Raw genomic sequence first — 13,642 nt, forward strand, 5'->3', positions numbered from 1 at the left:
TAGACATGTGCACAATGATATATATGAACTCCTCAATGTACAACTTCTAGATTTGTACAGAACTCAATTTGTGCAAACTTTTTTTCAAACAAGGGAGTGAAGGCTGATACATACAGGCCAGAGATAAAACATTGAATCTGTTTTTGCCATGTTGACCTCCTGTATTGTCATTAATCCAAAATTGTCTTGTTTTTTTTCCCACAGATTTGGATTCATACAGAAAAGGTTCTTTTTCATCATCATGCAAAACTGAGGAGAAAACCTGCGTCAAGTGAAATGTACCCTGGCATAAAAGATAGAAAATCTAAAAAGCCGTCTTCAGTTATCATAGTTTAAATACAATCAAACCATCTTTATAAGTATCCAGACTCAATCATGTCGAAAGAAGACACTTGCAAAGTGACATCTGCAAGCAAGCACAAGGAGCGGAAGCCCAAGAAGCCTCACTACATTCCTCGACCGTGGGGAAAACCCTACAACTACAAATGCTTCCAGTGCCCCTTTACCTGCATGGAAAAGTCCCATCTTTACAATCATATGAAGTACAGCCTGTGCAAGAACTCTCTGTCTCTGCTCATAGAGTCAGACTGGCCCTATAAAAAGGGCAACATCCTCCACCCGGAGCAGCTACGGCCCTTTCAGCAGGCACATGGTCTTCACACTACTGGGAAAGACGAGCTAGAGCAAGCAACACGGACTGAGGACAGACAGAGGCAGCAAAAGCCTGTTGACGACGAAGGAGAGGACAGAGAGAGCCACGGGCCAGATGATGAAGAAGAGGGAGGACGAGCAGAGGGTGTAGAGGCTGCTGGGCTGAAAGAAAGCAGCAGCAGCAACAGAGGAGATGCTACAGAGTGTACCGCCAAGAAAACCAAACAGCCAGAGTCAGAGCTTCTGATGGCGGACATGTTGTCACTGGAAGATCAGCTTTTACGAGCACGCTCAGTAGAAGTGGAGGCCCAGCTGAAACACTACAAGCTGTCCAAGACGTGTTTAACTGCTCCTGGGCTCCTGTCGGAGCAGTGGCGACTGTTAACATCCAGCCACTCTAAGGCCAAAGGAGACGGAGCTCAGCCCCGAGTGAGCAGTTCAATCCCCTGTTACCCCCCTCCGCCAAACCTGGTGGATTTCCAGGATCCCACTGGACTCAACCTTTCGGTGCTCGGGGTGGGCTATCCCATCAGCCCCAGCCTCTTCTCCTACATGAACTCAGCTCTTCCCACGGCTACCACAGGTGTCACAGCCCAGACCCACACACAGCTTGCCCAGCTTCCCTTCCTGGCTTCTGCAGCTCAGCTGATGCACCCATCCTCTGGCACCCACACGGACAGAGCTCTCATCACCCCTCGCCTCTACTACCCGTTCCTGTGTGAGCACACATTCGGGCAGGCTTCCAGTCAGAGTGATGCCAATAAAGCACTCAAGACATCCACAAACAGTCTAGAAGCAAATCCACTGTCTGGTTTCCAGCCTAAAGTGAATCTGTGGAAAGTGCCCGCTTTGCGCCCGGGGAGCACTGCGGTGTCCTCCGCTGGCTGGGTGTCACCTCAGAGAGACTCTGCCGACCAGGGTTACAGGCCTGGAGATAAACTACAGACCTCAACCAAGGAAAGCAAAGCAAGCTGGGGTATCAAGAGGACAGGGGCTCCGCTGGGGAATTATGAGGCACCTGTGGAGAAGAAGCCGGCCATGGGCTTCACTTTGGACCTCCTGAAGAACATTCAGACTGCATCGACTCTGAATATGGCAGCGGATAAACTCCTCTTCCAGAACAGGTAAAGATTTTTATGAATTGGTTTTTAGTAAAGTAAAAGGAGGATCATTATCATCATCATTTTAGATTGTAGATTCTGTTGTTGAATGATTCTTTTCCTCAGTTTACAGGATGCTCAGCTGCAGACTCGTCCCACTGAACTGTGGTACAATGATCCTCTCACCAGTTCCAACAGTGAAACATCCTCTCTTTCAAATTGTGGGGGTCCCAACAGCCAAGACTCTACTGCCGCCCAGACAATGGGGGAGGGAGCCTCGGAGTCAGTGGCTGCTCTCCTCAGTGACCTCTCCAAAGCCTTGCAGGAGTACCAGGAGGCCGAACGCAAAATCTCGCACATGGAGAAGGAGGACCTCCCCGCCCAACGTCACCTCTGGGAACACCTGAGCAAAATCCGGAGCGAGCTCTCCCACATCCACCAGGCGCTGGAGCGAACGGCTCGCCAGAGTGACGGGCCCCTCGACCTGTCAGTCAAGAGGGACTCCACCGATTCAGTCAGCGACCAGATCATAAGAGACGACGGCCTCAAAGACAACGCTACAGAGACAGAGGAGGAGAATGAAGAACTGGAGGAGAGAAGGGAGGAAGAGGATGATGAGAGTGAGAGGAAGGTGATGAAGGCGTCGCTGGAGAGTCGTAAGCAGTCACTGGACTTGCTGATCAAGATGAGTCAGGCAGCAGTGGTAAACACGGAGGTTCTCTCACCTGGTGGTCTCGGCATGAGGCCCAGTCCCGCTGAGGCCTTATGGCCGAGCAGAACCACTAAGTGTGAGGCCGACTCCAGTGTGCTGCTTTGCCCTGATGGCCGATCAGTGGTGTTCGCTGACATCCCCGCCTCAGCCAAAACTCCAAAGAGACCCCCGTCCATAAAGCGACGAGAAGCCCACTGTCCTCCGAGCCCTCTGACAGCTACTGACAACTAAACCTCTGTGCTTCTGACTGCAGCAGAACTAATCAACACAGTTGTTCAAATGCAGTTGTCTTAATGGCTGCTGGCATGGCTTTGATGTTTACTGGCTGGAAGAAGAACTTCCACTCTTGATCTCAGTTTACGTTCACAGAAAAGTCAAACATGTTGCACCTTACAGAATGAATGATGAATTAAAGAACAGGATTTCTGATGCACTAAGGACTTTGATTGTTAAAAAAAATTACATCAGCGCTAATTTCCGTCGGGATAAATTAAACAATTACGTCTATTAGAATCATGCTGAGAGACAATCCTCTGAATGGATGTGTAAATATTGTAATTAGAATAAATGTAAAATGTTTTAAAGGGTAAATTGTTTTATATGGATGATTTCATGTTGCACTGCATCATTTTATGTGATGGGAATATTATGTATTATACACTGTGTATTTCTTTGAATAAATTGAGTAAAAAGGATTTCGTTGTTTTTTTTTTTGTGTGTGAAAATAAAGAATAAAATACAAAAATAGGCTAAATGTATTGTGAGACAGAAAAAGTGTGCAGCATGGTGAACCCACAAGAACAAACACCATCATCACGATCATTATGATTTGGAGTCTTAATAAGAGATCGGATCTATAGTGGCAGCACCACCTAACTCCTCTATCGACCCTGACAAAGCTGGGTGGAGGTGCTAAAGGTGAAAAAGCACCTTAGGTCGAATCACGAAGGTAGGGGTCACCTATGCATGTGCTCCTGGATCCTGGAGCCCCCCTGCAAAGGTCAGCATCCTGAGGCAAAACACCACATTGACTAAACGGAGGACTACCTGTCTGCGTCCAGAGCGAGCACCTAGCCTGGGCTGCCCCTCCGGCCCCTTCGCCACCCTCACACTCAAGATACAGCTGCAAAGGTCAGCTGCCAGCAGCAGAGGAGCCACCACTACATGTCCGATCCTTTCAGCTGGATTTTTTTCTCTTTATATTATATATTTTTACATTTAAAGAACATCTTAATTGAGTTATTTCCAAAAATCATGCTCCATTATATTTTATTTAAAAAAATAATAATGTCAAATTTAAACAATTACTTGTGAATAACACCGTGTATATGATATAATATATATTGAGGAGCTGCAACATTTGCATTACAGACACAAAAAAGAGAAATAAAATTTTTTAATTTCAAGAATTATCTAAACGATCTAGTTTAACGATCTAAAGCTTTATATAATTAGTTGAGGATCACCAATAAATTCTTGAAGACGGGCTCAATGTTTGTTAAATGATGAGGCTTCATGTTGTAGCTGGACATTTGAACAGACGCAAGCTGACAGCTCCCTCTGCTGGACTAAGGGTTTAAAGCCAAGTGAGTTTTGACAGTACTGTCAGCAGGAAGAGTGTGCTATGTAAATATATAAATAAAGAGACAGAGTGTCACAGTGTCATTTCATTACCACAGACAACTGGTCAACACTACAACTATTTGCAGTAGTGTGAAAACTGTGAGCGGAAGATCAACATCCTTCCTCCCTCTCACTTAGACACTGACTTAATTCGGACAAACCCAGAGGACTGAGACGATTTAAAGTAGGAAGTTCAGCTGCTCAAATTAAAGTAAAGCAGAAACGGGTGAGTTGGGCTTTATTTACATTTTAATTGTCATTTTTAGTCTATGCTTAGTGATGCTGTGAAATCTAGACAAATTGAAAGATGATTTACATGAGTTCATTCTTAAATGTTAAATCAAATGTCACAGACTCAGGGTGCAGGAAGTGACACGTTACAGTAAGTAACAAGAACATGTCTTATTTCTTTCTCCTGTAAATAGAAAACGATTTTTAGAGGCTACATTGAGAGATTACTACAAAACAAGTTTTTCATTTGACACTGGGAAAACCTTAAAAATAAATGTGGCAATAATAGTGCAGCATGTAGCAGCTACAGAGACAGATGTTTCGTTCAGGATTTGGTTGGTTGAGACCAAAACTGAGCTAAAAAAAGTGAATGTGTGTTTCACGCATGTTGGACAGCCAGATACAAAATGGATACAGATGGTGCACACATGCAACTTTTAACAAATGCTAACAATCTTATCTTAAAGTGGTAAAGTATAGTGTCCATGTTGTGTTTACAGCTTACCCCCTAAAATCTGTCACTACACATTTGACTGCTTTAAGGGAGTGTCAGTGCTGCTACCACATCCGATTTTTCTTAACTTATCCATTTGCTTTACTATCTTAACATAGTGTTGTTAAAAATATTTTCTGGTTCTTGCTTGCTGACTTCTGTGCATTCTCTGCTTGTAGTTGTCAGGCAAAGATGGTGCAAACTATCCTGCTCCTGCTTCTGTTCCACACCTCCACCTGCTGGGCTTATGGCTTTAAAGGCTGCTCTCAAAACTACCCCAAGACGAGCGTCATGTGGTGCGTTAACCAGAACATCGCCAACCTCTCCGATGTCATTAACATGATCCCACCTAACATAACAACAATCAACCTGTCCAAAAACAACATCATAGTCATTCCACCTGGATCATTCAGCCAGCTGCACAGACTTGAACAACTGGACTTGAGCCAGAACAAGCTGGTGTCTTTAAACGGAGGAGAATTCAGAGGCCTAGAAGCGCTGGTAGGGCTCAACCTCACAAGCAATAACATCTCCAGCATCCACCTCAGCGCCTTTGAGGGACTCACCAGCTTACAAAAACTCATCCTGTCCTACAACAGACTTGAAACCCTCTCACCCAGTGTATTCCATCTCCTCCCCGGGATTGAAGAAGTTGATCTGTCGCTCAACATGCTGAAGTCTTTCAGCTGTGAGGCGCCTGGAGGTTCCTCCACTCTTACGCATCTTGATCTTTATGCAAACAAAGTGCGTAGGTTGAACGTGAGCTGTTTCCCAGCACTTGAGTACATCAAGCTGTCCAACAACTCAAACCTGGAGTTGCAGCCAGATGTTTTCGCTTCCAACACCCGGCTGAGGATTCTGCGCCTGCAGGCAGTTAAAGTGGAAGCACTGGTGGGACTTTCTGCAGAGACAAAGAGGAACCTGTCTTATGTGGGATTTTCTCTGTTTTTGGGAAAATCTCCACTGGATATCTGTGGAGTCCTAAAAGGAATGGACCATATAAGCAAACTAGAGGTGTGTGTTTAGTCCTTGTAACACAGTATGTGCCGGCATAAGTTGTTTGTTGTTTTAAAATTTTAACTTCTGTCTCTTTGTCAATTTTACTTGATACAGGTTGACCTAAAAGGATCCAAGTTAAACCAAACTAACTCCAGCCTGCTGCACTGTACCCCTCCAAAGTTCACTGTAATTAAAGATGCAAACCTTGGGATTGTCAACCAGCTCTCGCTGAGAAAAGGCAGAACAAGCAGCCTTTTTCTCATTAACTGTGGGTTAAAGCAGATATCTCGCACCACATTCTATGGTTTTAAAGGACTGACCATACTGCAGCTGAATGAAAATAGGGTCGTTATTCAAAAGGACACGTTCAAAGACCTGAGCCATCTAAAATTTTTGAGCTTTGACAAGTGCAAAATTCGTGACATTGACCCCGACTGGTTCACTCCACTGAAGAGCCTGACTAAACTGTCCTTCTCCAAAAATGAAATCACTGACCTGACAACAAATGTGTTCAGTGCCCTCGTCAACCTTCAGGAGCTTTATTTGCACTTTAACTTGCTAAAATACATCGCTAGTGATGCTTTCAGTAAGTTGTGGAAGCTGACTAAGCTCAACCTTAGCCTGAACATCATTGATTTCATTGCAGAAGGCTCCTTCCAAGACCTGAGAAGCCTCAGGTAATCAGTCTTCTCTCATTGTGCACTTGTTTCTCTCTCTGTCAGTTTACTTACCCTAATGCTTCCTCTAACCCCATTAGATACCTGGACTTAAGTGGGAACCGCATCAAGAGGCTGACACCACCTATTTTGGTTGGACTTGTTAATTTGTCAAAGTTTATTCTGTACAACAACCGGCTCCATTTCAGATCTTATGAAACTCCTTTCACCAACCTTACTTCTCTGGAGGTAAATGCATTTTCGAGGCCATTCTTCAGTAACAGTTCCCTATTGTGTTCATAAATCTATCTGTTTCTCTACCTTCTGTCTTCCATGGAGTATCTGGAGATGAACTACCAGGGGCCTGGAGGCGAAGGCATTGGGGATATTGGCCCATATTTCTTCCAAGGTCTACATCGACTCAACTCAGTTGCCATCGGGAACAGCATCAGGGTTGACTTCCATCCGGATGCTTTTGTTCCTTTGGTGAATCTGAAATACCTGTATATATCTGGAGTGGTGAAAGCCACCAACCTGAGTGCAGTGTTCTCCCCTCTGAAAAAGCTGAAGAGGTTGACCCTTTACAGGATAGACCTGGATGTCCTGCCTGCTAACCTAATGCCTCCAGATAATACACTGGAAATGCTGAAAGTCCAGTCAAATCATCTCCGCACCGTGGACAAAACAACGCTGGATGCTCTGCCGAGGTAGAGAAGCTACTAAAGCGTCCTGCATTCTTCAAGGAATAGTTCAACCTTTGCTTAGTGTTAGGAGACCACTCTCTCATCTGTGAGATGAATCTGAAGCCACTGCCAACATTGTTTAAACATCTTTTATATTTGTGTATTTCCAGATTGCGCTTTTTAGGCGTTACAGACAACCCACTCACCTGTACCTGTGATAACTCCTGGTTCAAGAACTGGGCCATTAATAACCCTCACACACAGGTAGAGTACTGTATTAATAACAGAACTTAGTGTACAGTGCGTGTCTATAACGTTTGTTATTCCCCCAGGTGTCTTACCTTTACAGTATCCATTGTGACAACGACAAGAGATCTTCCTACCTGTGGCAGTTTGAGGATAAGGCCTGCTCATACGAAGATGTTGCGTTCACTCTCTTCATCAGCTGCTCTGTGATGGACGTGCTGTTCGTATGTGTGTGTCTGACTTGGCACACACAAGGTCCTACTCTGCGCTACCTGCTGCTCGTTCTCAAGGCCAAGCTACGTGGCCGTAAAGGGACAAGGGGGCCCAGGTTCCAGTACGATGCCTTCATCTCCTACAGTTCTAAGGATGAGGCCTGGGTGATGGGAGAGTTAGTGCCCAATCTGGAGATGCCAGCTGCAGGCGCACAGAGGTTCAGACTGTGCCTCCACCACAGAGACTTCCGTCCCGGCACTGCTGTCCTGGACAACATCGAGGCAGCCATCTACGGCTCTCGCCACACCATCTGTGTGGTGACACGTCACTTCCTGCACAGCGAGTGGTGCTCATTGGAGTTTCAGCTGGCCAGTCTGAGGCTTCTTTGTGATGGCAGTGATGTCCTGCTGCTGGTGTTCCTGGAGAACATACCTGAGCACTGCCTGACTCCCTACACACGCCTGCGCAAGATTGTCCGCAAGAAGACCTACCTGCTGTGGCCTGAGAAACCAGAGGAGGAGGAATCTTTCTGGGTCAGACTAACAGATGCTTTGAAAGGCAGTGAAGAGGAGGAGGAGGGAGAAAGAGGAGGAATAATTGGCTAGACCACATGCAAACAATTTCAACTGTGAATGTTATCAGTGACTATTAGATTGTCTGGCTGCTGTTTACATAATAATTAAATAGAAACTACTGTGTTACATGATAACTATATACAATTAAGGTAATCAACTGCAGTAGAGGAAGTACTCAGTGGTTCTGTATCTGCAGAGTTTACTTCTAAATGCTGAGCAGATGTTGTCCAATTGAAGCCGTTTCAATAATTTACTTGTGTTTTGACTACAGTGTGCTGAACTCTCAAGACCAGTGCAGTGAGTTAGTGTAGTAATATGAGCAGATTTACAGTCTATGATTATTAACTGGCACAAGGATAAAGGTCTCCATCTATTGGTATACTGTTTCATACTTGATGATTTACTAAGTAATAAAATTTACCTTATTGAAAGTTCACATTGGTGGAAGTACTCAGACTATTTACTTGAGTAATAGAAAAAAAAAATGCTGCATTTAACTAAAAATAAAAAAAATAGTGTAGGCATTCCTCATAATTTCTTCTATTATTTGATTCTTAAAATGGATTCAGCATTGTATAAACTGCCTTTTACGGCTGTACTGGATTGGGTTACAACTGCTGTAAATACAGTGGCAAGAAAAAGTATGTGAACCTTTTGTACTTTTCTGGTTTTCTACATTTATTTGTCATAAAATGTGATCTGACCTTAATCTTTGGGAACCCCTGGTTCACATAGCACTCAGTGGCGACAAAAAGGATGTTCAAATACTTTTGCTTCCCACTGAATATATGCATTACAAAAGTTTAGTGCAGTGTTTCTGTAAATAATGTCACCAATTACATCTGAGGGGTGATGACGTGATAGTAAAGAAGAGAAAAAGTGATATGACACAGATCTATATTTGTTTGACTTCTCTATTAACTTTGATTTCTAGTGAAATATTAAATATAACACTAACTCCTCTGTACTTTCCGATACTGCCGTAAATAATTACTACAGAACTATTTCAAGGACCAAAGTCAGATCATACACAGACACCAAAATTTCCAAACATTTATTTGACATTATACATTCAAATGAAAATAAAAAATATTAATATATATTCAATATAGAGCTAGTGAGCAAGGTACAAGTTTCAAATAAAACAAAGAACTCTTCGAGGTGGCATATATATATATACAAGGCGTGATTTGAATACTATACAGTGTGTATTCATAGCTGCACAGGTTTCATGGATTTTTATAAACTAAAAAACAGCTGAGGCACGACAAGATTTCAGTGAGAGGTCAGGGACTGGGCCAAGTGCTTTGAAACTGCTGTTTACAGTAAAACATTTCAATGTCAACATCTAAACAGTAGGACTTGCAAAGCAAAGCTTATTAGTGTTAAGAGTTCCACACTGAAGCATAAAGTAGGAAAATGTGTCAACAAGATAATTCATCAATTCCAAATTATACTGTAAAGTCATGCAAAATCCTAAATAGTTTTAATGAGATGATACTCTCACACCAAAGTTAAAACTGAGCAAACAAACACAAATTCAGGTTTTAAGAAACTTAAAAAAAAACTTTTTAAAAATCCAGTATCACCAACAAGTCACGACTGTTTGCTAAATTTGACATAAGTCAGGATGTTTGGTTGCACTGCAATAATTGACTTTAAGTCACTACACCAATTAGAGACAAATTTAAAAAAAGCTTCCTCAAGTAGTCAAGTAATAAGTGCAATCACCCCCCCCCCACCCGCCACCCACACACACAGACACTCAGATTTTATAAAACTCTCATACATAAGCAAGTTAAGCATCACATTGTTTTCCACCATCAACCAAACCATAATTATAGTACAGCAGATGTCCCACCAGTCAATAGCAAACCATACTCTACATATATCCAGTAGTTATTTACAACAGAACTGGTGCAACATGAAACACATTAAAATTATTCGATATAGAATAGAAACTGTAACAATAATAAAATACAGCAGATGCGTAATTCATATTGGGAAATATATATTATTCATACTGTATATTGCTGTCTGTTTTGGCATTTTGGAGAATCAATAAAAATGCGGTCACATATCCCTCTCACAGCTTATTGGACACATTTCCAACATGGGCTGATTATACATCTATAATATGTATGTTTTAAAAAACCTTACACTAAACGTTTTCCTATGAATTAAAAAAAAAAAGTCAACAGAGGCATGGAAGCAGCAGGTCCAGTTTAAGAATTGACGGTAATTGTTTTTCTTATTCCCAATAAGAGTCTTCAGCTGATACTGGCACAGTCATAGCAATCGGACCAAAACCCAAGACCAGGTGAGAAAGAAAACTTCAACTTTTTGATATTTAAATCTTTTTGGAATCTTTTGCCTCAAAAAGCTTCATGCGCTCCTGCACAGTTAGTCCCTCCTTTAGGCTCTGTCAAAAACAAGTAAGGGAAATTATTTTTAAGAGATAAGAGCAAACTTATTAAAAAAAAAAAAAAAAAAAAAAGAAAGACGATTTTAGTGTAATTCAAAGGCAGCTGTCATTCCCACATTTTTCTGCTCTGGATAATAAAAGTATTCTGCTCCTTTAACTTTTTGCACACCTTGTATTGTAGATTTAATTTTACATAAATAAAGCCTTCAATCTATCTCGATGGTCATTAATAATAATGTTTGTTTTATGTTTTGTTAATTAATAAAAAGAAAACCTGCTCCAGAGTGAACCACATAAAGACTTGTGTGATGGTTCACCTTTTAGCAAAACAGTGACCGGAAGCTTACAGCCAAGACGCTGGAGAAGCTTCAGGACAAGTCTCTGATTGTCCATGTCCAATCAAAGTTCAGACTTAATCATCTGGGGAGACACTCTGTGTCAAATGAAATCTACTTCAAAATTAAGTGTGCAAAAAATTCAGGAGTCTGAAAACACCGGTCAATAGTAGGTTTTTTGCTTCAGGACAAAATGTACAGGGGTGCTTATGGTCAGACATGGTCAGACATGGTCAGACATGGTCATGCCACACAAGAGTGTGCACACAATGCACAAATAACAGACAAAAACTATAAGAAACAGAGTTTCCACATTAACAGAGTGAAATGATGTTGGAACACATGAACCTTCAAAGTGTAACATACAGCTCCCATTCCTCGGATATGTGAAGGTATAATGTATTAGTCCAGTGGTGTGCACTGGTATTCCCAACTAGTGCAAACTGAAACAACATACAGTTCTGTCAGTCAGATTACTGTAAAACTGTGGTAATACTGTGCATGGGTGACATTGACACAATTTCTTCATGGGCATCTGCTTATTTGCACTATATTGTCTTCTTACCAAAACTTGAACTGATCACTCCCACTCTCTGTGTGCTGTCTGAATGCTGAATATGGCGCCATAGTCAAAGGCTTAGTTTAATACAAACACCAGAAACAGGCTTAAACAGCTTCCTTGGAACGTAGCAAAATCCACTTACTAATCTGAAGTTCAGAATAAATACGGCTGAGAATACAATTTTAAGCATTATGTCTTGTTTGAACGTTGTTTGCAGCTGTTTCCTAAAATGTGTGAAGCCCGAAAAAGGTTTTTAATGCTCAGACCTGTAATACAGTATTGACCTGAGGGGCTGATGCTACAGTCACTTTGGTGGTGCAGGTTGGGGGAAAAGAGGGAAAGGTTGGGGGGATAGGGGAGATCGTGCAAGGGTAGGAAGGGCATGCTTTGCTCTACATCATGCTATACCTACAGAACATCTTGGGGCAGGGGTTGAGGGGGAGTGACCCCACAATGGGAGTGTCAGCTATCCCATGAGACCTGTTCAGTGACACACTGATGGACAAAAGAAACAGAGGACAAACTTACAGGACAAGAGACTTTTATTTAAAAATGTCCTGACCGACTGCAACAATCAACAGTAATAAAGCCTGTACGACAAAACCTTGAAACACCACATCACACAGCAAACGTAGACCGGCTTCACAGTGTGGGGCCGTCACTCAGCCTCCATGTTTGAATTAGGGAAAGAAAACATCTGACACTCACCTTTGACCTTACGCCTCTCGATTGCCTAGAAGTTGCAGACTGCTCTTTTTTCATGAAATCTGGATTACTTTTTGATTTCATGATATCTAAAAACACAGTGAAGGTATTTCATTACTATCAGTAAATCACAAAGAGCTTCACACGTATAATTTAAAAGCCTTGAACTAATACGTACATAAATAAATAACTAAACTGGTAACTAGTCAATTCAAAACATAAAACAAACAACAAGGTTTACCAAAATGGAAATGAAACCTTTTCGACTTACCATATCCAGATGTGACTGTTCCATCAACAGTCCTCTCACCTAAAGCTTCTGTGGCAATGAGCAGTTTCTCCCTCAGTTTGCTGATGTCACAGTCAGCCTTTGCTTTTACAATGCTGAGCTCTGTATAAATGTCTTTATATTTGTCTGTGGCATATTTCTTGTCCTAGTGAAATAAAAGTTCAACATACAGTTTAATTTGATTACATGACATGAATAAATACAGGTACTTTGTTTCAGTAAACTGTTACATAAGGGTTGGTTTCACTTACCCTTAAAGCAGACTGCAGTTCATCTTTCAAAGAGTGGATTTCCTGTTTAAGGTACTGGATCTCTGACTCCTTAATCCGCAGTAACACCTACAAGTTGAAGAAAAACACTCTAGATTAAAATGCAAGTTATTTATGTTAGTGTGTGTATATATAGTATAGTGCACATTTACACTCACCTCTAGTTCATACACATCTTTTCCCTGGGTAAGTGGTGACAACGCAGTTTCACCGCTAAAACAGGAGCGCATTCGAGTGATCTCTGTAGTCAGTCGATTATTTAATTCCTGTTGGATAGAATTAAGTAGTGTTTTTACCTGTTGACATATATTTTGTAATATTTTTAGTGTATGTATGTATATGTTAATTCAAACCTGATTGTGAGCATTTAGTTCCTGGTTCTCTCTCTGGCACTGCCTGAGGGCCTGCCTCTCAGCCTCCAGTGCCTGGGACAGGTGAGCATTCTCCAGACATTTCTGAGAGTACTGCTCTGACAGCACTTCCAGTTCTCTTTGGATGGACTGCAGCTCCTCCCTAGACAGCCAGATCACAATACTATCAACTGGAGGTCAGCCTTTTGGAATTTCAGGGTTTTCTGCATTGATTTGTCATTAAATGTGATCTGATCTTCATCTAAGTCAAGAGTATTAACAAATATAATAAAAAAAATTCTGATATTTATTCATGTCTTTACTGAGAATAACCATAACAACCTCACAATGCGAGTGGAAAACCTATGTGAACCCTTTGAATAATGACCTCAAAATAGCTCTTTTTGAGAATGAGCTTTCAAAGGATCTATGATCAAGAATTCATGATTTACATTAAGCAGAAAAGGGTTACAGGGTTAGATCAGATCACATACTTTTCCTTGCCACTGTACATACATTATATAT

At 41.9% G+C, this 13,642-nt stretch overlaps 3 protein-coding genes across 9 annotated transcripts in view; 2 read left to right on the forward strand and 1 right to left on the reverse strand.

The window, feature by feature from the left end:
• Window positions 1–375: 375 nt before the first annotated feature.
• On the forward strand, window positions 376–2,813 carry prr35 (proline rich 35). The gene is made up of 2 exons (XM_026351073.1): window positions 376–1,775; window positions 1,878–2,813. Exons 1-2 carry the CDS (start codon window positions 376–378, stop codon window positions 2,692–2,694), a joined length of 2,217 nt encoding a protein of 738 aa, XP_026206858.1. The 3' UTR covers window positions 2,695–2,813.
• Window positions 2,814–4,189: 1,376 nt separating this feature from the next.
• On the forward strand, window positions 4,190–8,574 carry LOC113156128 (toll-like receptor 13). Its single transcript, XM_026351058.1, has 7 exons — window positions 4,190–4,312; window positions 4,990–5,824; window positions 5,924–6,486; window positions 6,567–6,714; window positions 6,805–7,172; window positions 7,319–7,412; window positions 7,481–8,574. Exons 2-7 carry the CDS (start codon window positions 5,003–5,005, stop codon window positions 8,210–8,212), a joined length of 2,727 nt encoding a protein of 908 aa, XP_026206843.1. The 5' UTR covers window positions 4,190–4,312; window positions 4,990–5,002; the 3' UTR covers window positions 8,213–8,574.
• Window positions 8,575–9,222: 648 nt separating this feature from the next.
• Window positions 9,223–13,642, reverse strand: part of si:ch73-103b11.2 (protein outspread) — a 44,855-nt gene continuing 40,435 nt past the window's right edge. For 6 of the 7 annotated variants that reach the window (XM_026351028.1, XM_026351027.1, XM_026351030.1 and 3 more), the window contains 6 exons: window positions 13,121–13,280; window positions 12,926–13,033; window positions 12,750–12,836; window positions 12,481–12,643; window positions 12,213–12,298; window positions 9,223–10,604 (listed from right to left, as the gene is read on the reverse strand). In XM_026351028.1, the coding sequence (XP_026206813.1) occupies window positions 10,533–10,604; window positions 12,213–12,298; window positions 12,481–12,643; window positions 12,750–12,836; window positions 12,926–13,033; window positions 13,121–13,280 (676 nt within the window). In that variant the 3' untranslated portion in view covers window positions 9,223–10,532. Of the gene's footprint in view, window positions 10,605–11,916; window positions 12,000–12,212; window positions 12,299–12,480; window positions 12,644–12,749; window positions 12,837–12,925; window positions 13,034–13,120; window positions 13,281–13,642 lie in introns of all 7 variants that reach the window. The other variant, XR_003298282.1, reaches the window with a different exon arrangement.

Source organism: Anabas testudineus, chromosome 19, assembly GCF_900324465.2.
Source record: "Anabas testudineus chromosome 19, fAnaTes1.2, whole genome shotgun sequence".
In the NCBI taxonomy this organism is placed as follows: domain Eukaryota; kingdom Metazoa; phylum Chordata; class Actinopteri; order Anabantiformes; family Anabantidae; genus Anabas; species Anabas testudineus.